The sequence below is a fragment of the Oncorhynchus nerka genome, linkage group LG8 (assembly GCF_034236695.1).
Source record: "Oncorhynchus nerka isolate Pitt River linkage group LG8, Oner_Uvic_2.0, whole genome shotgun sequence".
Taxonomy (NCBI): Eukaryota; Metazoa; Chordata; class Actinopteri; order Salmoniformes; family Salmonidae; genus Oncorhynchus; species Oncorhynchus nerka.
Genome location: NC_088403.1, coordinates 22,030,676 through 22,057,489, shown reverse-complemented (window position 1 = coordinate 22,057,489; position 26,814 = coordinate 22,030,676). Strand labels below are relative to the sequence as shown.

General features: G+C 45.8%; 1 protein-coding gene across 4 annotated transcripts in view; it reads left to right on the top strand.

Moving 5' to 3' along the window:
• LOC115123057 (ankyrin repeat and sterile alpha motif domain-containing protein 1B-like) overlaps positions 1-26,814 on the top strand; it is a 288,347-nt gene that overhangs the window by 125,798 nt on the left and 135,735 nt on the right. For all 4 annotated transcript variants that reach the window (XM_065021514.1, XM_065021512.1, XM_065021513.1 and 1 more), the window contains one exon: positions 12,413-12,602. In XM_065021514.1, coding sequence (XP_064877586.1) covers positions 12,413-12,602 — 190 coding nt within the window. The remainder of the gene's footprint in view (positions 1-12,412; positions 12,603-26,814) is intronic.

Sequence of the window (26,814 nt, the reverse complement as noted above, 5' to 3'; positions counted from 1 at the left end):
AGAGAAGTGTAGCATCACAGAGGAAGAGGAGAGAAGTGTAGCACCACAGAGGGAGAGGAGAGAAGTGTAGCATCACAGAGGGAGAGGAGAGAAGTGTAGCATCACAGAGGAAGAGGAGAGAAGTGTAGCATCACAGAGGGAGATGAGAGAAGTGTAGCATCACAGAGGGAGATGAGAGAAGTGTAGCACCACACAGAGAGGAGAGAGTGTAGCAGAGAGGGAGATGAGAGAAGTAGCATCACAGAGGGAGAGGAGAGAAGTGTAGCATCACAGAGGGAGAGGAGAGAAGTGTAGCATCACAGAGGGAGAGGAGAGAAGTGTAGCATCACAGAGGGAGAGGAGAGAAGTGTAGCATCACAGAGGAAGAGGAGAGAAGTGTAGCATCACAGAGGAAGAGGAGAGAAGTGTAGCATCACAGAGGAAGAGGAGAGAAGTGTAGCATCACAGAGGGAGATGAGAGAAGTGTAGCATCACAGAGGGAGATGAGAGAAGTGTAGCATCACAGAGGAAGAGGAGAGAAGGTAGCATCACAGAGGAAGGAGAGAAGTGTAGCATCACAGAGGAGATGAGAGAAGTGTAGCATCACAGAGGAAGAGGAGAGAAGTGTAGCATCACAGAGGGAGATGAGAGAAGTGTAGCATCACAGAGGAGAGGAGAGAAGTGTAGCATCACAGAGGGAGATGAGAGAAGTGTAGCATCACAGAGGAGATGAGAGAAGTGTAGCATCACAGAGGGATATGAGAGAAGTGTAGATCACAGAGGGAGAGGAGAGAAGTGTAGCATCACAGAGGAAGAGGAGAGAAGTGTAGCATCACAGAGGAAGAGGAGAGAAGTGTAGCATCACAGAGGGAGAGAGAAGTGTAGCATCACAGAGGAGAGGAGAGAAGTGTAGCACCACAGAGGGAGAGGAGAGAAGTGTAGCATCACAGAGAAGAGGAGAGAAGTGTAGCATCACAGAGGGAGATGAGAGAAGTGTAGCACCACAGAGGGAGAGGAGAGAAGTGTAGCATCACAGAGGGAGATGAGAGAAGTGTAGCATCACAGAGGGAGAGGAGAGAAGTGTAGCATCACAGAGGGAGAGGAGGAGTGAGCATCACAGAGGGAGATGAGAGAAGTGTAGCATCACAGAGGGAGATGAGAGAAGTGTAGCATCACAGAGGGAGAGGAGAGAAGTGTAGCATCACAGAGGGAGAGGAGAGAAGTGTAGCATCACAGAGGGAGAGGAGAGAAGTGTAGCATCACAGAGGGAGAGGAGAGAAGTGTAGCATCACAGAGGGAGATGAGAGAAGTGTAGCATCACAGAGGAGATGAGAGAAGTGTAGCATCACAGAGGAAGATGAGAGAAGTGTAGCATCACAGAGGGAGATGAGAGAAGTGTAGCATCACAGAGGAAGATGAGAGAAGTGTAGCATCACAGAGGAAGATGAGAGAAGTGTAGCATCACAGAGGGAGATGAGAGAAGTGTAGCATCACAGAGGGAGAGGAGAGAAGTGTAGCATCACAGAGGGAGAGGAGAGAAGTGTAGCATCACAGAGGGAGAGGAGAGAAGTCACAGAGGGAGAGGAGAGAAGTGTAGCATCACAGAGGGAGAGGAGAGAAGTGTAGCATCACAGAGGAAGAGGAGAGAAGTGTAGCATCACAGAGGAAGAGGAGAGAAGTGTAGCATCACAGAGGAAGAGGAGAGAAGTGTAGCATCACAGAGGGAGATGAGAGAAGTGTAGCATCACAGAGGGAGATGAGAGAAGTGTAGCATCACAGAGGAAGAGGAGAGAAGTGTAGCATCACAGAGGAAGAGAAGAGAAGTGTAGCATCACAGAGGGAGATGAGAGAAGTGTAGCATCACAGAGGAAGAGGAGAGAAGTGTAGCATCACAGAGGGAGATGAGAGAAGTGTAGCATCACAGAGGGAGAGGAGAGAAGTGTAGCATCACAGAGGGAGATGAGAGAAGTGTAGCATCACAGAGGGAGATGAGAGAAGTGTAGCATCACAGAGGGATATGAGAGAAGTGTAGCATCACAGAGGGAGAGGAGAGAAGTGTAGCATCACAGAGGAAGAGGAGAGAAGTGTAGCATCACAGAGGAAGAGGAGAGAAGTGTAGCATCACAGAGGGAGATGAGAGAAGTGTAGCACCACAGAGGGAGAGGAGAGAAGTGTAGCACCACAGAGGGAGAGGAGAGAAGTGTAGCATCACAGAGGAAGAGGAGAGAAGTGTAGCATCACAGAGGGAGATGAGAGAAGTGTAGCATCACAGAGGGAGAGGAGAGAAGTGTAGCATCACAGAGGGAGATGAGAGAAGTGTAGCATCACAGAGGGAGAGGAGAGAAGTGTAGCATCACAGAGGGAGAGGAGAGAAGTGTAGCATCACAGAGGGAGATGAGAGAAGTGTAGCATCACAGAGGGAGATGAGAGAAGTGTAGCATCACAGAGGGATATGAGAGAAGTGTAGCATCACAGAGGAAGAGGAGAGAAGTGTAGCACCACAGAGGGAGAGGAGAGAAGTGTAGCATCACAGAGGGAGAGGAGAGAAGTGTAGCATCACAGAGGGAGAGGAGAGAAGTGTAGCATCACAGAGGGAGATGAGAGAAGTGTAGCATCACAGAGGAAGAGGAGAGAAGTGTAGCATCACAGAGGGAGATGAGAGAAGTGTAGCATCACAGAGGAAGAGGAGAGAAGTGTAGCATCACAGAGGAAGATGAGAGAAGTGTAGCATCACAGAGGGAGATGAGAGAAGTGTAGCATCACAGAGGGAGAGGAGAGAAGTGTAGCATCACAGAGGAAGAGGAGAGAAGTGTAGCACCACAGAGGGAGAGGAGAGAAGTGTAGCATCACAGAGGGAGAGGAGAGAAGTGTAGCATCACAGAGGAAGAGGAGAGAAGTGTAGCATCACAGAGGAGAGGAGAGAAGTGTAGCATCACAGAGGGAGATGAGAGAAGTGTAGCATCACAGAGGGAGATGAGAGAAGTGTAGCATCACAGAGGGAGAGGAGAGAAGTGTAACATCACAGAGGGAGATGAGAGAAGTGTAGCATCACAGAGGGAGATGAGAGAAGTGTAGCATCACAGAGGGATATGAGAGAAGTGTAGCATCACAGAGGAAGAGGAGAGAAGTGTAGCACCACAGAGGGAGAGGAGAGAAGTGTAGCATCACAGAGGGAGAGGAGAGAAGTGTAGCATCACAGAGGGAGAGGAGAGAAGTGTAGCATCACAGAGGGAGAGGAGAGAAGTGTAGCATCACAGAGGGAGATGAGAGAAGTGTAGCATCACAGAGGGAGAGGAGAGAAGTGTAGCATCACAGAGGGAGATGAGAGAAGTGTAGCATCACAGAGGGAGATGAGAGAAGTGTAGCATCACAGAGGGATATGAGAGAAGTGTAGCATCACAGAGGGAGAGGAGAGAAGTGTAGCATCACAGAGGAAGAGGAGAGAAGTGTAGCATCACAGAGGAAGAGGAGAGAAGTGTAGCATCACAGAGGGAGATGAGAGAAGTGTAGCACCACAGAGGGAGAGGAGAGAAGTGTAGCACCACAGAGGGAGAGGAGAGAAGTGTAGCATCACAGAGGAAGAGGAGAGAAGTGTAGCATCACAGAGGAGATGAGAGAAGTGTAGCACCACAGAGGGAGAGGAGAGAAGTGTAGCATCACAGAGGGAGATGAGAGAAGTGTAGCATCACAGAGGGAGAGGAGAGAAGTGTAGCATCACAGAGGGAGAGGAGAGAAGTGTAGCATCACAGAGGGAGATGAGAGAAGTGTAGCATCACAGAGGGAGATGAGAGAAGTAGCATCACAGAGGGATATGAGAGAAGTGTAGCATCACAGAGGAAGAGGAGAGAAGTGTAGCACCACAGAGGGAGAGGAGAGAAGTGTAGCATCACAGAGGGAGAGGAGAGAAGTGTAGCATCACAGAGGGAGAGGAGAGAAGTGTAGCATCACAGAGGGAGATGAGAGAAGTGTAGCATCACAGAGGAAGAGGAGAGAAGTGTAGCATCACAGAGGGAGATGAGAGAAGTGTAGCATCACAGAGGAAGAGGAGAGAAGTGTAGCATCACAGAGGAAGATGAGAGAAGTGTAGCATCACAGAGGGAGATGAGAGAAGTGTAGCATCACAGAGGGAGAGGAGAGATAGCATCACAGAGGAAGAGAGAGAGAACTGTAGCACCACAGAGGGAGAGGAGAGAAGTGTAGCATCACAGAGGGAGAGGAGAGAAGTGTAGCATCACAGAGGAAGAGGAGAGAAGTGTAGCATCACAGAGGGAGAGGAGAGAAGTGTAGCATCACAGAGGGAGATGAGAGAAGTGTAGCATCACAGAGGGAGATGAGAGAAGTGTAGCATCACAGAGGGAGAGGAGAGAAGTGTAACATCACAGAGGGAGATGAGAGAAGTGTAGCATCACAGAGGGAGATGAGAGAAGTGTAGCATCACAGAGGGATGAGAGAAGTGTAGCATCACAGAGGAAGAGGAGAGAAGTGTAGCACCACAGAGGGAGAGGAGAGAAGTGTAGCATCACAGAGGGAGAGGAGAGAAGTGTAGATCACAGAGGGAGAGGAGAGAAGTGTAGCATCACAGAGGGAGATGAGAGAAGTGTAGCATCACAGAGGAAGAGGAGAGAAGTGTAGCATCACAGAGGGAGATGAGAGAAGTGTAGCATCACAGAGGAAGAGGAGAGAAGTGTAGCATCACAGAGGAAGATGAGAGAAGTGTAGCATCACAGAGGGAGATGAGAGAAGTGTAGCATCACAGAGGGAGAGGAGAGAAGTGTAGCATCACAGGAAGAGGAGAGAGTGTAGCACCACAGAGGAGAGGAGAGAAGTGTAGCATCACAGAGGGAGAGGAGAGAAGTGTAGCATCACAGAGGAAGAGGAGAGAAGTGTAGCATCACAGAGGGGAGAGAGAAGTGTAGCATCACAGAGGGAGATGAGAGAGAAGTGTAGCATCACAGAGGGAGATGAGAGAAGTGTAGCATCACAGAGGGAGAGGAGAGAAGTGTAGCATCACAGAGGGAGAGGAGAGAAGTGTAGCATCACAGAGGGAGATGAGAGAAGTGTAGCACCACAGAGGGAGAGGAGAGAAGTGTAGCACCACAGAGGGAGAGGAGAGAAGTGTAGCACCACAGAGGGAGAGGAGAGAAGTGTAGCATCACAGAGGGAGATGAGAGAAGTGTAGCATCACAGAGGGAGATGAGAGAAGTGTAGCATCACAGAGAGAGAGTGTAGCATCACAGAGAGAAGTGTAAACCACAGAGGAGAGAAGTGTAGCACCACAGAGGGAGAGGAGAGAAGTGTAGCATCACAGAGGGAGAGGAGAGAAGTGTAGCATCACAGAGGGAGATGAGAGAAGTGTAGCATCACAGAGGAAGAGGAGAGAAGTGTAGCATCACAGAAGGAGATGAGAGAAGTGTAGCATCACAGAGGAAGAGGAGAGAAGTGTAGCATCACAGAGGGAGATGAGAGAAGTGTAGCATCACAGAGGGAGAGGAGAGAAGTGTAGCATCACAGAGGGAGATGAGAGAAGTGTAGCATCACAGAGGAAGAGGAGAGAAGTGTAGCACCACAGAGGGAGAGGAGAGAAGTGTAGCATCACAGAGGAAGAGGAGAGAAGTGTAGCATCACAGAGGGAGATGAGAGAAGTGTAGCACCACAGAGGGAGAGGAGAGAAGTGTAGCATCACAGAGGGAGATGAGAGAAGTGTAGCATCACAGAGGAAGATGAGAGAAGTGTAGCATCACAGAGGGAGATGAGAGAAGTGTAGCACCACAGGGGGAGATGAGAGAAGTGTAGCACCACAGAGGGAGAGGAGAGAAGTGTAGCACCACAGAGGGAGAGGAGAGAAGTGTAGCATCACAGAGGGAGAGGAGAGAAGTGTAGCATCACAGAGGGAGATGAGAGAAGTGTAGCATCACAGAGGAAGAGGAGAGAAGTGTAGCATCACAGAGGGAGATGAGAGAAGTGTAGCATCACAGAGGAAGAGGAGAGAAGTGTAGCATCACAGAGGAAGATGAGAGAAGTGTAGCATCACAGAGGAAGAGGAGAGAAGTGTAGCATCACAGAGGGAGATGAGAGAAGTGTAGCATCACAGAGGGAGAGGAGAGAAGTGTAGCATCACAGAGGGAGATGAGAGAAGTGTAGCATCACAGAGGAAGAGGAGAGAAGTGTAGCACCACAGAGGGAGAGGAGAGAAGTGTAGCATCACAGAGGAAGAGGAGAGAAGTGTAGCATCACAGAGGGAGATGAGAGAAGTGGCACCACAGAGGGAGAGGAGAGAAGTGTAGCATCACAGAGGAGATGAGAGAAGTGTAGCATCACAGAGGAAGATGAGAGAAGTGTAGCATCACAGAGGGAGATGAGAGAAGTGTAGCACCACAGAGGGAGATGAGAGAAGTGTAGCATCACAGAGGGAGAGGAGAGAAGTGTAGCATCACCGAGGGAGAGGAGAGAAGTGTAGCATCACAGAGGGAGAGGAGAGAAGTGTAGCATCACAGAGGGAGATGAGAGAAGTGTAGCATCACAGAGGGAGATGAGAGAAGTGTAGCATCACAGAGGAAGAGGAGAGAAGTGTAGCATCACAGAGGGAGATGAGAGAAGTGTAGCATCACAGAGGAAGAGGAGAGAAGTGTAGCATCACAGAGGAAGATGAGAGAAGTGTAGCATCACAGAGGGAGATGAGAGAAGTGTAGCATCACAGAGGGAGAGGAGAGAAGTGTAGCATCACAGAGGAAGAGGAGAGAAGTGTAGCACCACAGAGGGAGAGGAGAGAAGTGTAGCATCACAGAGGGAGAGGAGAGAAGTGTAGCATCACAGAGGGAGATGAGCATCACAGAGGGATATGAGAGAAGTGTAGCATCACAGAGGAAGAGGAGAGAAGTGTAGCATCACAGAGGGAGATGAGAGAAGTGTAGCATCACAGAGGGAGATGAGAGAAGTGTAGCATCACAGAGGGAGAGGAGAGAAGTGTAGCATCACAGAGGGAGAGGAGAGAAGTGTAGCATCACAGAGGGAGATGAGAGAAGTGTAGCACCACAGAGGGAGAGGAGAGAAGTGTAGCACCACAGAGGGAGAGGAGAGAAGTGTAGCACCACAGAGGGAGAGGAGAGAAGTGTAGCATCACAGAGGGAGATGAGAGAAGTGTAGCATCACAGAGGGAGATGAGAGAAGTGTAGCATCACAGAGGGATATGAGAGAAGTGTAGCATCACAGAGGAAGAGGAGAGAAGTGTAGCATCACAGAGGGAGAGGAGAGAAGTGTAGCATCACAGAGGGAGATGAGAGAAGTGTAGCATCACAGAGGAAGAGGAGAGAAGTGTAGCACCACAGAGGGAGAGGAGAGAAGTGTAGCATCACAGAGGAAGAGGAGAGAAGTGTAGCATCACAGAGGGAGATGAGAGAAGTGTAGCACCACAGAGGGAGAGGAGAGAAGTGTAGCATCACAGAGGGAGATGAGAGAAGTGTAGCATCACAGAGGAAGATGAGAGAAGTGTAGCATCACAGAGGGAGATGAGAGAAGTGTAGCACCACAGGGGGAGATGAGAGAAGTGTAGCATCACAGAGGGAGAGGAGAGAAGTGTAGCATCACCGAGGGAGAGGAGAGAAGTGTAGCATCACAGAGGGAGAGGAGAGAAGTGTAGCATCACAGAGGGAGATGAGAGAAGTGTAGCATCACAGAGGAAGAGGATAGAAGTGTAGCATCACAGAGGAAGAGGAGAGAAGTGTAGCATCACAGAGGGAGAGGAGAGAAGTGTAGCATCACAGAGGGAGAGGAGAGAAGTGTAGCATCACAGAGGAAGAGGAGAGAAGTGTAGCATCACAGAGGAAGAGGAGAGAAGTGTAGCATCACAGAGGGAGATGAGAGAAGTGTAGCATCACAGAGGAAGAGGAGAGAAGTGTAGCATCACAGAGGGAGATGAGAAGAAAAATATATAATGTGAGGATGAATGTTGATGAATACAGTCATTATGATGAGGATTACATATACACAAGGAGAGAGAAACACATTCACCTACTTTGTGCTCCTATGTACTCCTATGTTGTGTTCACTTATTCAAAATATGTGGCAGACCTGACTCCTGCTCAACAGCTGGTGAATCTCCAGACCTTCAATCTTCATGGGCGTGTCTTGGGGGACATACAGTATCTCATATACTGGTACAAATACCAGAAATATTTCAAATATACAGTGCCGTGAAAAAGTATTTGCCCCCTTTCTAATTTACTCTACTTTTGCATATTTTTTTTTATCTGATCTTCAACCAAAACCTAATATTAGATCAAGAGAACCTGAGTGAACAAATAACACAACTACCTATTAATTTCATTAACAAAGTTATGCAACACCCAATTCCCCTGTGTGAAAAAGTAATTGCCCCTTACACTCAGTAACGGGTTGTGCCAGTTAGCTGCAATGACTCCAACCAAACGCTTCCTGTAGTGTGACGATTCTCCACCACAGTAGTTGTTGATCAGTCTCTCACGTCACTGTGGAGGAATTTTGGCCCACTCTTCCATGCAGAGCTGCTGTAACTCAGCGACATTTGTGGGTTTTCAAGCATGAACTGCTCAAATCAAATCAAACTTTATTTGTCACATGTACACCTTACTGTGAAATGCTTACTTACAAGCCCTTAACCAACAGTGCAGTTCAAGAAGAGTTAAGAAAATATTTATCAAATAAACAAAAGTAAAAAATTCTATACAGGGGGTACCGGTACCGAGTCGGTCAGCGGGGATAGATCAAATTGGAGGTCATTTGTACATTTAGGTAGGGGTGAAGTGACTATGCATAGATAATAAACAGCGAGTAGCAGCAGTGTACAAAACAAATGGAGGGGGGTCAATGTAATAGTCTGGTGGCCATTTGATAAGTTGTTCAGCAGTCTTATGGCTTGGGGGTAGAAGCTGTAGAAACTTGAAACTCCGACCCGCTCCACTACAGTCCCGTTGATGTTAATGGAGGCCTGTTAGGTCCACCTTTTCCTGTAGTCTACGATCAGGAAGTCCAGGATCCAGTTGCAGAGGGAGGTGTTTCGTCCCAGGGTCCTTAGCTTAGTGATGAGCTTCGTGGGCACTATGGTTTTGAATTCAGAGCTGTAGTCAATGAACAGCATTCTCACATAGGTATTCCTTTTGTCCAGGTGGGAAAGGGAAGTGTGGAGTGCGATTGAGATTGCGTCATCTGTGAATCTGTTGGGGCGGTATGTGAATTGGAGTGGGTCTAGGGTATCCGGGAAGATGCTGTTGATGTGAGCCATGACCAGCCTTTCAAAGCACTTCATGTCTTCCAACATGAGTGCTACGGGGCGGTAATCATTTTGGCAGGTTACCTGCACTCGTGCATGCTTCAGTGTTGCTTGCCTCGAAGCGAGCATAAAAGGAAATTAGCTAGTCTGGTAGGCTCATGTCACTAGGCAGCTCGCGTCTGGGATTCCTTTTGTAGTCCTTAAGAGTTTTCAAGCCCTGCCACATCCGACGAGCGTCAGAGCCGGTGTAGTAGGATTCAATCTTAATCCTGTATTGATGCTTTGCTTGTTTGATTGTTCGTCTGAGGGCATAGCGGGATTTCTTATAGGTGTCCAGATTACTGTCCCGCTCCTTAAAAGCGTCAGCTCTAGCCTTTAGCTCGATGCGGATGTTGCTTGTAATCCATGGCTTCTGGTTGGAATATGTACGTACAGTCACTGTGGGGACGACATCATTGATGCACTTATTGATGAAGCCGATGACTGAGGTGGTATACTCCTCAATGCCATCGGATGAATCCCGGAACATATTCCAGTCTGTGCTAGCAAAACAGTCCTGTACCGCGTCATCTGACCACTTATGTATTGAGAGAGTTACTGGTACTTCCAGCTTTAGTTTTTGCTTGTAAGCAGGAATCAGGAGGATAGAATTATGGTCAGATTTGCCAAATGGAGAGCGGGGGAGAGCTTGTATGCATCTCTGTGTGTGGAGTAAAGGTGGTGTAGTTTTTTTCACCTCTGGTTATACATGTGACATGCTGGTAAAAAATGTGGTACAACTGATTTACATTTGCCTGTTTTAAAGTCTCCGGCCACTAGGAGCACCGCTTCTGGGTGAGCATTTTCTTGTTTGTTTATGGCCTTATAGAGTTGGTTGAGTGCGGTATTGGTCTGTGGTGGTAAATAGACGGCTACGAATAATATAGATGAGAACTCTCTTAGTAGATAGTGTGGTCTACAGCTTATCATAAGGTACTCTACCTCAGGCGAGCAATACCTCGAGACTTCTTTAATATTTGAAATTGCGCACCAGCTGTTATTGACAAAAAGAGACACACCCCCACCCCTCGTCTTACCAGACATAGCTTCTCTGTTCTGTCAGCGCATTGAAAATCCATCCAGCTCTATATTATCCGTGTCGTCATTCATCCACGACTCGGTGTAACATAATATAATACAAGATAATCGTAGATCATTATTTTATTTTCCATGTTAGCAAGTAGAATTGATGGCAGTAGGAGTTTACTCGCTCGCCTACGGATTCTCAAAGGCAGCCTGATCTGCATCCTATTTTCCTACGTCTTTTCTTCACGCAAATGACGGGGATCTGGACCTTTTCCCGGGAGAGCAGTATTTCTTTCTCGTCGGACTCGTTAAAGGAAAAAGCTTCTTCCAGTTCACGGTGAGTCATCCCAGTTCTGATGTCCAGAAGTTATTTTTGGTCACAAGAGACGGTAGCAGCAACATGATGTACAAAATAAGTTAAAAATAAGTTACAAACAACGCATAAAAACAAACAGAATTGCTCAATTGTTTACCGGCATGTAAAACGTCAGCCATCCTCTTCGGCGCCATCTCATTATGCTCATTTCAAGTCCTGTCACAACCTCTCAATTGGGATTAGGTCTGGACTTTGACTAGGCCATTCCGAAACTTCAAATGTGTTTCTTTTTAGCCATTTTCATCTAGACCTGATTGTTTGTTTTGTATCATTGTCTTGCTGCATGACCCAGCTGCACTTCAGCTTCAGCTCACAGACGGATGTCCTGACATTCTCCTGTAGAATTCTCTGATACACAGCGGAATTCATGGTTCTTTCTATTAAAGCAAGTTATGTAGGTCCTGAGGCAGCAAAGCATCCCCAAACCATCACACTACCACCACCATGCTTGACCGTTGGTATGAGGGAACATTCTTCCAAGAGTATTGATGATCATCCAAGTGCTTCCGGGTACTTTTTGGCATGCTTGAGTCAACTTTTTGGGTGACATGTTTTTTTTTTGTAAAGTCAGGTTCCCTTTATCTAATAATATGTTTTAGTTGAAGATCAGATAACATTCAGTATCGAAAATAGGCAACAAGAGAGAAAATCAGAAAGGTGGCAAATACTTTTTCACGGCACTGTACATTCTGTCAGCATCTCCCTATGGATTACCATGCTACCTGACACTGCCCCTCTCACCGTACTCTGACTATTCCCTATTGGCCTCAAGTGAAACTCAAGTGAAACTATCTCATTCCCCGTTGGCCCTGTACGCCGCCTGTCACTCTGATCACTTCTCGTTGATGTATTGCAACCTAACTCTCTATAGGATAGTGATGCTTCTGTTGTGTTCCCCTTTGGCCCACTGTCCACTGGTAGAAAGGGATGTCTTTGGAAGACATCCATCGATGTCTTTGTCTCTCCCCATCAACCTCTACCTGTCTCTTTGTCTATGTGTCACTGTCCCAGAACTTTTAGTCCCCTGATGTGGCGTTGTCTTAACCACCTGCCACATCGACCCCTTCCTCCTACTCTCAGTACGGAAACCTTGAGTTCTTGTAGACACACTGGCCTGCGTTTTGTGTATAAGATGTGAGTGTGAACAGTAATCTAGAGCAGCAGTAGTTATTCTGCTGGCTGTAAATGGTGTGTTGTGTAAAGCGTCTGTATCTATGTCTGCATTACAGCTTTCACTCTCTCACTACAATTGTTTTCCGTCTCTGGAATTTCAAGTGTGTGTGTGTGTGTGTGTGTGTGTGTGTGTGTGTGTGTGTGTGTGTGTGTGGTACAGTTATCGTGAAGTCATGCAAACACTCCTAGAAATATAACTAGAACGCGTGCACACACACACACACACACACACACACACACACACACACACACACACACACACAGGCTAATGAGTGTGTCATGAGACCTGGGCTTGTGTGCTGATGTGAGAGGAAGTGGAGATAATCCTCACTTAATAATTCCTGTGTTCTTTTCCAAGAGTCCTGCTCCTCCAGTGCACAGCTCACGGGGTACTTTCACATGTCCCTCTATATTGAACAAAAAACATATTGGAATTCTCAGCATCACACCAGTGAATCGCAGCACGGTACTGAATTCTTATGTGGCAAAAGTTACACACACAATCACAATACTTAGCCACAGCTGCTAACATTGCCTTTGTTCTCCTCTCTCGCCCTCTCCATCTCTCCCTCCAGCCCAAACAGCGGACCTCCCTCTCCTCCTCCCTGGATGTCCAGAACCAGAGGCCAGTCAACCATAGCTGTGATCCCTCCGAGGTGAGCTCGTCCCTGGGCTACGCCAGCTTCAGCACCAGCCCCCCTGCCAGCCCGCCAGTCAGCCCCAACCAGGACTCACCTGGCTCCAACGACGACTGCCCCCCCACAGGTACCCAGGGACAGATTTTGGACATGAATGAGGGATCGTGTCAGCTCCATTTATATAGCTTTTGTAGCTTTTAATTGGACAAATACTGGAAACGCCCCTATGAAATAGTATTTTCCCTAGAGATTTCCACTCTTTTTTGGGAATTTTTATCCACCTTCTTCCTTCCTATTCCCTTTGCGTGTAGTGGATCTGGAAGTTTCCATCTGGACACAATTTTCTAGTCTTTATTTCACCTTCCTCCACATTTTATGTATGTATGTGTGATGTTGCTTTCAAATGCAGCTCAAACATAGAACATGTAAGAATGATTTATAGCCATTGAATTCTACCGTGCAAATACTGTATACTGTGTGTTATAGGGAAATAATGCACACTCTAGAATGCCCTTCAAGCCAATCAGAAACAAGTATTCAACAATGCTGTGGCACAGTATGAGCTCATGTAATAAGCTAACCTCACCTGAGTTTAATCGACCGTCCTCAAGTGTAGTAATTAGTTATCAATAGAACCAAGACACTCCCACTTCTAAGGACCTACTGTAAGTCTTGCAACACACACACACACAGACACCTAAGACCCTCCCCCCTGGCCGTGGGCAAAGGCGTCTAGTCTGTGTGTGTGACTTTACTGTTTATTTCCTGTGTGTCGCAGTGATGATTACCAGGTGACGTGGCTGTCACCCACCCACATCTCAACAGAGAGGAGACAGGGGGAGAGATAAGGAGAGGTGACTAGAGGAGAGAGTAGAAGAGAGGAGAACAGTATGTCCTTCTCTTTCTCCATAGTTGTATTCAGAGAGAGAGAGACCATGATCAAGTGTGTGTATGTGTTTATCTTTTTGTATGTGAAATAGAGGTGATTATCAGGCGTGTGTGTGTGTGTATCATGTCTCAGTTGGTTATTTATGAAGAAGCAGATCAGAGGCTAGCTGCACATCCCTGGCTGTGACCCCACTTTCCCATGGTGTCTCAGGGGACATTTCCATTTCACACCCCACACTCATACAGGTTACCCAGTTGTACATGCAGTTAGAGGTGCAATATACAGAAATGGCTCCGTCCATTTCCTGGTTACAAAAATTCTAATAGTTCACCTAATTCCCGTTTATGAGACAAAACAAGCAATTCTGAGAGGGTGTAGAGAATCATTGTATCATATAAACCACTGTGAAATATCTTTTCCATAACCAAAAATATTGTATTTTCAGTTTGTTTGTAGCGGGTGTACAAAACCGAAAGTAAAAGACGCAAAATGAAAATGTATGAATGGGAAGCATAGAAATAGAACAGATCAACCACTTTTTAGACTTGCTTTCAATTGTATTTTTTTTTACCTTTATTTAACGAGGAAAGTCAAATTCTTATTTACAATGACGGCCTACTGGGGAACAGTGGGTTAACTGCCTTGTTCAGGAGCAGAACAACAGATGTTTACCTTGTCAGATCGGGGATTTGATCTAGCAACCTTTCGGTTACTTGCCCAACACTCTGACCACAGATGCCGCCCCATTCATTGAGAATGACAGATCTATAACTAACATTTCTATGTGAATTTGATCGGGTTGCCCAAAAAGTGACATATTGCAGCTTTAAGCAGGACAAATATAAGCAACCTTTTATTACCACAGATACAGTCACACACACACACTCCATTTCCACTATTCAACAGACACCAGCAAACATGGCTGGCACATCAAATCTGATACATCACAACGCGCCACCAGAGAAACAACATCTCGCTCTCTGCCTCTGCCTCTCTCTCTTTCGCCAGCATCCCTCTATCCGTCAACAGCCCCCAGGTCCAACTCCAGGAATAGATCTGCACCCATTTTCCTTCTCTTTTTTTATGCGCTCTTTTTTAAAATGTTCCTCCTCTCCCCTCCTGCTCTCTACTTATTAGCTTTATAAGGTCCCTTGTGTTGTTGCCGTGGCAACAGCAAGCACATGAGGCTTATACATTTACAGCTGGATACATCAAGTGGAGAGCGAGAGATGGAGAGAGATCGGGGGAGCGAGAGGCATTATTGAAGAGGAGAGAGGGAATGAGTGAAAGAGAATGAAAAAAGAGGGAGTATGAGGAGAGAGATGGTGAGAAAAAGAGATACAAACTATAGCAGAAGGGGGAGAGTGAAAACCAGAGTAAGATTGAGGTAAATACATTTTTACGCCCAACCATAAAAGGTCTCCTTCCTACCTTCCTGCCTCCATCCCTCCCTCATTTTTCAAAAGCTCTCCTGTGCTAGCCAAACAGCGGCTCAACGCTGGATCAACACTGACCCAACATTTACGCAAAGTCCCCTGTGCTACAGGGTAGGTGTAAGCCACCTGCGTGGGTGGGTGGCAGAAAGCTGGCTATTTATAGCTGGAGTAGCATTAGCATCTGTAGGTGGTAGAGTGGATGTTTCAGAAGAACCTTTATGTAACGTTTTGCTGTGGCAGGCAGAGATGTTCCCTCTGGCATGTCAACACTGCAGTACCATTCCAGCAGCAGGTGTCTACAGCAGCCTTAGTGTGTGTGTGCGCACTTTCCTGTGTAAGCCTGGACTTGTTTTCTTTTGACAGAAGGACAACAGTAACATACTGTAAAGTAGTGGTCTTTAACTTCATTTACTTCTCTTTTTTTTCTACCACAATGTCAGGTAAACAGGATGTAAATCAACTGTGTGCACAGGAAGTGCTGTAATGTAAATATGAAGTCTACAGTGGCGTGGTTGATTGCTGTCTTATTTTAGAACACCTACAACTGCCCCTCCTTCTTTCTTAAAGATTCCTTCCTTCAATTCTTATGCCCTTCCATCCGTTCTTACGCCCTTCCTTGAGTTAATCAGACATCATTGAATAAGTGAAAGCCTATGGCCCCATCCAGAAACAAGCTCTACCACCTCCTTCCACGTCTTTATTTCAGTGGGCTTGATTGATTCAAAGAGAATGCACTTTTACAAATCTGTGTGCAATTTCACGACCCCCCCCCCCCACACACACACACACACACACACACAAGCACAGACACACATGGCCGTGGGAGTTGGGATATGCCAAAAACACATTTCCATTTCACACCTCGCACTCATACAGGTTACCCAGTTGTACATGCAGCGAAACAGGACAGTCACAGGGGCAGCAGGGACTCCAAAGACCACCATTAATCCTGGACACACACCATCAATCCTTTTGGTCCCTTGTGGCTCTTTTATCCTCTGTGCGTGTGTGTATTTGTACCAACGAGTATGGGTGTTCGTGCATGTAGGTGAGTGACTCCTCCATCTTGGCCTGTACACCATGTTCTGAACAGACCGGAATAGACCAGTGTTTTATGGGACTTTGATTGTCCTCACTTATATTCAATTATATGACTGCCCCTCCAATTGTCACCGCACTCTACCTCTGTCTGCTGTGTGGCTACGTGTAGAAAATCACACATTGTACACCTCCTTTGAATGAGGCAGTCAATTCAAGGTACGCTTTACAAGATGACATCATCACACACAACAGACAAGAACATAAGCAGAATGAAAATCTGACCAAGACTGACGCTATTGGCTTTCTCCAATGGGGGCGTATCTCAACGAGGTAGATGGGTGTGAATTCTGTGGATGTGAGTGAGCACCAAGGAAGAGAGAGCCCCCAGCTAGCACCAAGGAAGAGAGAGCCCCCAGCTAGCACCAAGGGAGAGAGAGCCCCCAGCTAGCACCAAGGAAGAGAGAGCTCCCAGCTAGCACCAAGGAAGAGAGAGCCCCCAGCTAGCACCAAGGAAGAGAGAACCCCCAGCTAGCACCAAGGAAGAGAAAGCCCCCAGTTAGCACCAAGGAAGAGAGAGCCCCCAGCTAGCACCAAGGAAGAGAGACCCCCCCAGCTAGCACCAAGGAAGAGAGAGCCTCCAGCTAGCACCAAGGAAGAGAGAGCCCCCAGTTAGCACCAAGGAAGAGAGAGCCCCCAGCTAGCACCAAGGAAGAGAGAGCCCCCAGCTAGCACCAAGGAAGAGAGAGCCCCAGCTAGCACCAAGGAAGAGAGAGCCCCAGCTAGCACCAAGGAAGAGAGAGCCCCAGCTAGCACCAAGGAAGAGAGAGCCTCCAGCTAGCACCAAGGAAGAGAGAGCCCCAGCTAGCACCAAGGAAGAGAGAGCCCCAGCTAGCACCAAGGAAGAGAGAGCCCCAGCTAGCACCAAGGAAGAGAGAGCCTCCAGCTAGCACCAAGGAAGAGAGAGCCCCCAGCTAGCACCAAGGAAGAGAGAGCCCCTAGCTAGCACCAAGGAAAGAGAGCCCCAGCTAGCACCAAGGAAGAGAGAGCCCCAGCTAGCACCAAGGAAGAGAGAACCCCAGCTAGCACCAAGGAAGAGAGAGCCCCCAGCTAGCACCAAGGAAGAGAGAGCCCCCAGCTAGCACCAAGGAAGAGAGAACCCCAGCTAGCACCAAGGAAGAGAGAGCCCCCAGCTAGCACCAAGGAAGAGAGAGCCCCAGCTAGCACCAAGGAAGAGAGAGCCCCAGCTAACACCAAGGAAGAGAGAACCCCCAGCTAGCACCAAGGAAGAGAGAGCCCCCAGCTAGCACCAAGGAAGAGAGAACCCCCAGCTAGCACCAAGGAAGAGAGAGCCCCCAGCTAGCACCAAGGAAGAGAGAGCCCCCAGCTAGCACCAAGGAAGAGAGAACCCCCAGCTAGCACCAAGGAAGAGAGAACCCCAGCTAGCACCAAGGAAGAGAGAGCCCCAGCTAGCACCAAGGAAGAGAGAGCCCCAGCTAGCACCAAGGAAGAGAGAACCCCAGCTAGCACCAAGGAAGAGAGCCCCCAGCTAGCACCAAGGAAGAGAGAGCCCCAGCTAGCACCAAGGAAGAGAGAACCCCAGCTAGCACCAAGGAAGAGAGAGCCCCCAGCTAGCACCAAGGAAGAGAGAACCCCCAGCTAGCACCAAGGAAGAGAGAACCCCCAGCTAGCACCAAGGAAGAGAGAGCCCCCAGCTAGCACCAAGGAAGAGAGAGCCCCAGCTAGCACCAAGGAAGAGAGAGCCCCAGCTAGCACCAAGGAAGAGAGAACCCCCAGCTAGCACCAAGGAAGAGAGAACCCCCAGCTAGCACCAAGGAAGAGAGAGCCCCCAGCTAGCACCAAGGAAGAGAGAACCCCCAGCTAGCACCAAGGAAGAGAGAGCCCCCAGCTAGCACCAAGGCAGTAATAAGGCAGTGATGTTATCTCCCACTGAGATTCTAATGAAGAGTTTTATTAAAGAGAACCGGACCCTTTTTGATCACACGTTCTCTCTAAAGAAACGTTTATTTTGTCAAGCTGCGCTTCCCGCACCGTTTTCTGCTCTGTCCATGATTTTGTAATTACAATAAGCAAGGTTCTGATTGGTCTATAGCATGTGTGTGTATTTGGGGCTGATGTATGGATTCATCCATTCCTAGACTAACTGACCTGCCTGTCTGCCCCTCATTTCAACATCTCATTTTGATTTACATTTGGCTGAGTTGTCAACTAAGGTGAATTACACGTGAAATCAACAAGAAGAATTCACCATGTCATTGGATTTAGGTTGAAAGTTAGGTGAAAAAAAGAGGACGTTCTCTTACGTTGATGCCACTTTGTGAATCCAATCAGTTTTCCACATTGATTCAATGTCATCACATTGAATTGTGTTTGTTGAAATGGCGTGGAAACAGCGTTGAGTCAACCAGTTTTTGCCTAATGGGTCTCTTCTTCTTCCCTCTATCTTTCTCTCCCACATGTATTGAGGAACAAAAGAGGAGGACTCTGTCGTTCTCTCTCTTTTGTCTCTCTGTAATCTTCCTCTGAGGTCTTTTTATGGACTGACTGACTCCAAGTTATGGTGACTCATGTCTAGAGCCTCTGACAGTTGAACAGAATAGAGGGCAGTTCAGTAGAGTAGAGAGGAATGGAACCTTTCCACAGAGGACATTCCAACCCCTTCACACATCTCAAACCATCAGGCAACGCTAGAGGTTTTCTATGCTAACCAACGCATGGCTAACCAACGCATGGCTAACCAACGCATGGCAAACCAACGCATGGCTAACCAACGCATGGCAAACCAACGCATGGCAAACCAACGCATGGCAAACCAACGCATGGCAAACCAACGCATGGCAAACCAACGCATGGCAAACCAACGCATGGCTAACCAACGCATGGCAAACCAACGCATGGCAAACCAACGCATGGCAAACCAACGCATGGCTAACCAACGCATGGCAAACCAACGCATGGCTAACCAACGCATGGCTAACCAACGCATGGCAAAGACCTTGAAGAGAAAAACAACAGTCGTCGAACTGCACTAACTCAAATATATTTGGGTAGATATGTATAAAACACATGCAATAGTATAGAACAAAACAATGTACGGCCGGACAGGGCAGGTTAAGGTAGAAAAGCAGTCCGTCAGTGACGGCCCGACATTCCTCTATGATGTTGTGGTACACACAGCTCTCTGTCTCCCCCTGAGGCACTGTCAGCGGATGGTTTAATTGAATGCTTAATGAACATTGGCCGGGCCCAGCAGTGTCATTAAGAGACTCCACTGATAACCTTTAAACCACCAATGAGAAGGCACTGCACAGAACCCACACATATTATCTTCAGGGCACACACACATTCCCATAGGCATGTACAGGGTCTTCAGAAAGTATTCACACCCCTTGATCTGTGTTACAGCCTGGTTTTAAAATGAATTGAATTTAGATGTTTTTTTTGTTGTCATTGGCCCCATAATGTCAAAGTGGAATTATGTTTTTCAAAATGTTTTACAAATTAATTAAAAATAAAAAGCTGAAATGTAATGGGTCAGTAAGTATTTAACCTCTTTGTTATGGTAAGCGTAAATAAGTTCAGGAGTAAAAATGTACTTAACAAGTCACATATGAAGTTGCATTGACTCACTCTGTGTACAGTAATAGTGTTTAACATGATTTGTGAATGTCTACCTCAGCTCTGTACCCCACACATACAATTATTTGTAAGGTCCCTCAGTCAAGCAGTGAATTTCAAACACAGATTGAACCACAAAGACCAAGGAGGTTTTCCAATGCCTCGCAAAGAAAGGCACCTATTGGTGAATGGGTCAAGATAAAAAAAAGCAGAAATTGAATATCCCTTTGAGTATGATATTAATTACACTTTGGGGGGTGTATCAATACACCCAGTCACTGCAAAGATGCAGGCGTCCATCCTAACTCAGTTGCCGGAGAGGAAGGAAACCGCTCAGGGATTTCACTATGAGGCCAATGGTGACTTTAAAACAGTTTAATGGCTGTGATAGAAGCAAACTGAGGATGGATCAACAACATTGTAGTTACTCCACAATACTAACCTAATTTATAAAGTGAAAAGAAGGAAGCCTGTACAGAATAAAAATATTCCAAAACATGCATCCTGTTTGCAACAAGGCATTAAGTAATACTGCAACAAACGCTCCATATTTTCAAGCATAGTGGTGGCTGCTGGGAGATGAATTCACCTTTCAGCAGGACGATAACCTAAACCACAAGGCCAAATCTACACTGTTGCTTACAGTTACTTACCAAAAAGATAGTGAATGTTCCTGAGTGGCCAAGTTACAAATGTTGACTTAAATCTGCTGAAAATCTATGGAGAGACTTGAAAATGGTTGTCTAGCAATGATCAGCAACCAATTTGACAGTGATTTGAAGAATTTTGAAAATAATGTTGCACAATCCAGGTGTGGAAAGCTCTCAGATCTGTAATCGCTGCCAAAGGTGCTTCTACAAAGTATTGTCTCAGGGGTGTGAATACTTATGTAAATGAGATATTTCTGTATTTCATTTTCAATACATTTTCTAAAATAAAAATATAAATGTTTTCACTTTGTCATTATAGATGGGTGAGGAAACAATTTTATTTAATCCATTTTGAATTCAGGCTGTAACAACAAAATGTGGAATAAGTCAAGGGGAATGAATACTTTCTGAAGGCACTGTATACAATGTACATACTGTATTCTAGTCATATAACACTGGTCATTTTAATGATGTTTACATACAAAACACACATATGTGTCTGTTGCGTGTCTGGTGTGGCAATGTAATATTAATTGTCTCTTTTACATCATTCCCCAAAAATCGAACTCTTGTCCCTCACATCGCTCGACGACAAAACGGCCAGTGGGAGATAAACTGGTTGCCGTGGTGATATCCTAGCATACATAGAGCAAGAATGAAAGTGTGAATATCTCTTCAATATCTCCTCACAGTCCCTGTGGTTCCTCTTTCGGCCTAGGTAGTCTAGATCGATTCTCATGGCTATCACACATGAAAGAATGTAGCCTACACAACAACCAGAGTCTACTTTCATCTTTCTTCTCCCCCCTGAGGTGACTGGTGCAGCTATGGAAGACCTGTTTACTCCTGTTAGCGAGATGCTAGCACTTTAAATGGAAGATATGTATTGCTTTTAGCATGTAACGCTAAATTAATGTTTCTCTTTTTTTTTATTTTTTTTCATCTTTATTGAACCAGGTAGGCTAAATAAAGGTTCTCATTTGCAACTGCGACCTGGCCAAGATAAAGCAAAGCAATTCGACACATTCAACAACACAGAGTTACACATGGAATAAACAAAACATAGTCAGTAATACAGTAGAACAAAAGAAAACAAAAAGTCTATATACAGTCAGTGCAAATGAGGTAAGATAAGGGAGTTAAGGCAATAAATAGGCCATGGTGGTGAAGTAATTACAATATAGAAATTAAAGGAGGTGCAAAGGAGCAAGATAAATAAATACTGTATGGGGATGAGGTAGGTAGGTAGATGGGCTGTTTACACATGGACTATGTACAGGTGCAGTGATCTGTGAGCTGCTCTGACAGCTGGTGCTTAAAGCTAGTGAGGGAGATATGAGTCTCCAGCTTCAAAGATTTTTGCAGTTCATTCCAGTCATTGGCAGCAGAGAACTGGAAGGAAAGACGACAAAAGGAGGAATTGGCTTTGGGGGTGACCAGTGAGATATACCTGCTGGAGTGCATGCTACGAGTGGGTGCTGCTATGGTGACCAGTGAGCTGAGATAAGGCAGGGCTTTACCTAGCAGAGACTTGTAGATAACCTGTAGCCAGTGGGTTTGGCGACGAGTATGAAGCAAGGGCCAACCAACGAGAGCGTACAGGTCGCAATGGTGGGTAGTGTATCGGGCTTTGGTGACAAAACGGATGGCACTGTGATAGACTGCATCCAGTTTGTTGAGTAGAGTGTTGGAGGCTATTTTATAGAAGACATCACCGAAGTTGAGGATCGGTAGGATGGTCAGTTTTACGAGGGTATGTTTGGCAGCATGAGTGAAGGATGCTTTGTTGCGATATAGGAAGCCAATTCTAGATTTAATTTTGGATTGTAGATGCTTAATGTGAGTCTGAAAGGAGAGTTTACAGTCTAACCAGACACCTAGGTATTTGTAGTTGTCAGAGCCGTCCAGAGTAGTGATGCTGGATGGGCGAGCAGGTGCGGGCAGTGATCGGTTGAATAGCATGCATTTAGTTTTACTTGCATTTAAGAGCAGTTGGAGGAGGCCACGGAAGGAGAGTTGTATGGCATTGAAGCTCGAATTCATTAGATTGAAGTAACTGTCTCGTCTTTGATTCAGCATTTTAATTACGACTCTATTCCCAATACATTATTCAAACAGATCATTTAGTGAACAGACATCGTCTTGCATCAAAATTCGCTTCATTATTATTTTAAGTTGAATGAATTAGTCTATTAATTTAACCTAAACAATCTATTAAAAACGTTCAATTTATCCCTTCTATTCATTTGAACCAAACAAGCTATTAAAACGTTTATATCTTATACAAACACTAGCGACTATAACTTTCTAGGCAATACAAACAAATATTTGAATTATAATCAAAAACTCTGATTTTTTAGTTAACGCCTTGGCTGAGAACCGAACACTGGACTCCAGCTTGGAAGGCAGCTATTCTCACCACTATACCACCAACACTTATGTAAATGACTAAGATTCTCCGCAAATAGACCCATTTTACAATTGTCTGTATTCGTAACTCCGGCATCAGGACAACAGAAAATAGCCCTAATTTAAAAGCCCAAAGTTTTCCTCAGCGAGGATTCTCATTAATCTCGCTCTCCTCCATCAGAAATGAGGAATAGTTACTATTGTGACTCTTGATAAGTTATTAGGTCTCACACGTGAGCAAATTATCATTCCTTCTTTAAACTTACTCCTCCATGTCGGGCCAAAATAGGTGTTCCTCTAATCTCATCCCTGCATTATTTCTCATCTCCCGTTAATTCCGGGACCTCCTTTGAGGATTTACTACCCATGTTAGTTAAATCCTTACCGTTACTAGTAGCTATGGTATTTAATCACTTATCTATGCCTTTCTATTTTTTACCTTCTGTGTGTGTGTATTTCTATGAATATGCTATTTACCGTTACTCAGTTACTTTAGTTGCTCTCCTGTCTGACTCTGTGTGTGTCTCTTTAATGATAATCAATGTGTATGGGTTTCTATATGTATTTCTCCTTTCTGGAAACTTCGTCTATAGATTTGACTTTTGATCGGACATTAAATTTCACCCATATACAATTATAAGCTCATTATAAACTATTGTTCCTTGGGACTTTCAACGTTAATAACTCATATCTCACTTCTCTAGACTAGGTTTCCCTCACCACCCTCGTGGATATTATTTCTTTCAGTATTGAATAGGTTCAGTTATTATGTTCGCCTAAAATTACCCTCCCTTCTCACCAAGCCTAATTTATCCTCACCTGTTTTAATATATCTATCTGCTACTTTTCATAGTCAGACTACTTCCCATATACAGATAGACTACTTAGGTTAAAACTTTATTTAGGTATGTCTTTTGAATGAATTAATGTATTAATGAATTAATGTACAAATCCTATTTGTACAGAACGACCGTCGTATCTAACAAAACTTACTATATCCCACCCTTAGTAACCCTTCGGCTTGCAAAACCTGGATTTATTAAGTTCTATTTTATTTATGGTAGTGCACCTTACCACAGGTAATTTCAGACCTGTTACACACAATCCTTGTATATTGTTCATACAAGTAACCCACACATCTGTTTGGAATAGCGAAGCTACTATTATTTATCAATTCTAAACATTTTTAGAACAACAAATCAAAGATAACTTTCATAATTCCTCCCAAATTCGAGAATAAAGACTATTTACCTTCGTCCTGTAGACTGGGAAAAGCAATGCCAGTTCGATTCCGTCACCTTCTCTGTCGCCTTTAGATCAATACCGGCCTGTTTTTTAAAACCTCAATCCAGAGGCCAGGTCTTTAAATAACGAGTCCAGACCCGTCCGTGCACGGCTTTCGGCTTTCCCTTCGGTCGACAGAGGCAAGTTTGTGGAATCCGCTCGAAGGACCAATTGTTATTATAATTTAGTTATTCCAATATGTTTTCATTAATTGAATTCCCTTAATCTATTTTATGAGAATTTGTAAGATTCTTGTTTGCATAAAATAGACGGAGACCAGTCTTTTCAATAATAGGTAACATAATTTATTCTCGGAGCGCGCTGCCACGTTACCACGAGCAACAGTTTATATACAATTACATTTACATTACATTACATTTAAGTCATTTAGCAGACACTCTTATCCAGAGCGACTTACAAATTGGTGCGTTCACCTTAAGACATCCAGTGGAACAGCCACTTTACAATAGTGCATCTAAATCTTTTAAGGGGGGTGAGAAGGATTACTTTATCCTGTCCTAGGTATTCCTGAAAGAGGTGGGGTTTCAGGTGTCTCCGGAAGGTGGTGATTGACTCCGCTGTCCTGGCATCGTGAGGGAGTTTGTTCCACCATTGGGGGGCCAGAGCAGCGAACAGTTTTGACTGGGCTGCACGGGAACTGTACTTCCTCAGTGGTAGGGAGGCGAGCAGGCCAGAGGTGGATGAACGCAGTGCCCTTGTTTGGGTGTAGGGCCTGATCAGAGCCTGGAGGTACTGAGGTGCCGTTCCCCTCACAGCTCCGTAGGCAAGCACCATGGTCTTGTAGCGGATGCGAGCTTCAACTGGAAGCCAGTGGAGAGAGCGGAGGAGCGGGGTGACGTGAGAGAACTTGGGAAGGTTGAACACCAGACGGGCTGCGGCGTTCTGGATGAGTTGTAGGGGTTTAATGGCACAGGCAGGGAGCCCAGCCAACAGCGAGTTGCAGTAATCCAGACGGGAGATGACAAGTGCCTGGATTAGGACCTGCGCTGCTTCCTGTGTGAGGCAGGGTCGTACTCTGCGGATGTTGTAGAGCATGAACCTACAAGAACGGGCCACCGCCTTGATGTTAGTTGAGAACGACAGGGTGTTGTCCAGGATCACGCCAAGGTTCTTAGCGCTCTGGGAGGAGGACACAATACAATAACATGACGTCATTTCATTGCTCCTAAAATTAATTCTCCTCCTCTCGATCGGGTCAAAGGGAACTTTAAAAGTTCATTCTGAGTTCATTCTGACCCACTAGCACATACACAGGACACACAACACAGCTGAATTAACTTTTGACTCCTCACCATTATCGATCACCACTTAGCTGACAGTTCTAATTAACAGAAAACCTAGGAATGCACTCACTGCCTTATCTAAAACACCCCAGAGCTCAGTTTCGTCAGTTCAACCATAGGTTAACTACCTTATCTGTTTACTTAATCCACAAACCATTCCTTTCTTCCTAGTTGGAATGGTGTTCATTGACTTTAATTGCTCCTTGTCCGTGTCACACAATCCCTTCTTATGAACTCATATTGTTAATCAGATATAATAAAACAGAGTATAAGTTTACTTAGTTACAGTTCCATTTAAAATGTTTTGTTCAGTCATTTAATCACAATTTTCCTAACAAGTGTACAAAGGTAAGGTAGGATGTGAGTACATTGGAGGTAAACCTCTAGCTAAGGCACTAGCTCTGGGCGCTAACGAAAGCCTCAGAGCTCAGATAAAACCAAGGAATTCTAAGTCTCTCACTTAGAAGAACTTTTTACATCAAGTAGCATGTTAGCGTAGCATTAGCCTTGCACCATTAGCCTAGCGCCTTTAGCCTAGCGCCTTTAGCCTAGCACCATTAGCCTAGCGCCTTTAGCCTAGCACCATTAGCCTAGCACCATTAGCCTAGCGTAAGACGGCAGCAGCACAAAGCAAATCATAATTCATAAAGCAGCCATGCAGGCCCCTTTCATCTAAAGGATGACAGACACGTCTGATATTGCTCTGTAGATTTTAATAAGCTCAACGAGTCGCCGCGCCCGAGATACAATCTTGTTTATTTTTCTATCAGATGTTGCCCCCCCCACAATGTATTAGAAATGTAATGAAATTGAGCGTGTGCATGTCTACTGGTGTGTGCATGCATGTCTGGGGTTTTCTCTATGGACTGACAGAACTCATATTGTGTTGATTTTTGTTGTTGAGATCATTTGATCAGTATCATTCCATGGTGAAGAGTCAGTGTATCAATCTTGTAGCACAGTCACAGTTCTAGAAACAGCCAAAACTGTTCGGAGAATCAACTGGAGTGTTGGTCACTTTAATCTTTTTGTGATTGTGGGTGTATTGGTCATTGCTGCTGACTTGCACCAGAGACTCAATGTTCCCTCTTAGACTACACTGAGAATAATACTGCCGATCAACTGCTTTAATACTTTCCTATAGTCCTCTCGTTCTCACTCTCTCATGCTCTCTTTCTATCTCTCTCTCACACAATCTTGACTTATTTTTTTCACTCTGTCTTTACCCTCTGCCCTCTTGTGATCTGTATGTCTTTACCCCCTGCCCTCTTGTGATCTGTCTGTCTTTACCCCCTGCCCTCTTGTGATCTGTCTGTCTTTACCCCCTGCCCTCTTGTGATCTGTCTGTCTTTACCCCCTGCCCTCTTGTGATCTGTCTGTCTTTACCCCCTGCCCTCTTGTGATCTGTCTGTCTTTACCCCCTGCCCTCTTGTGATCTGTCTGTCTTTACCCCCTGCCCTCTTGTGATCTGTCTGTCTCCACTCCCTGCCCTCTTCTGATCTGTCTGTCTCCACCCCCTGCCCTCTTCTGATCTGTCTGTCTCCATCCCCTTTCCTCTTCTGATCTGTCTGTCTCCACCTCCACCCCTGCCCTCTTGTGATCTGTCTGTCTTTACCCCCTGCCCTCTTGTGATCTATATGTCTCCACCCCCTGCCCTCTTCTGATCTGTCAGTCTCCACCCCCTGCCCTT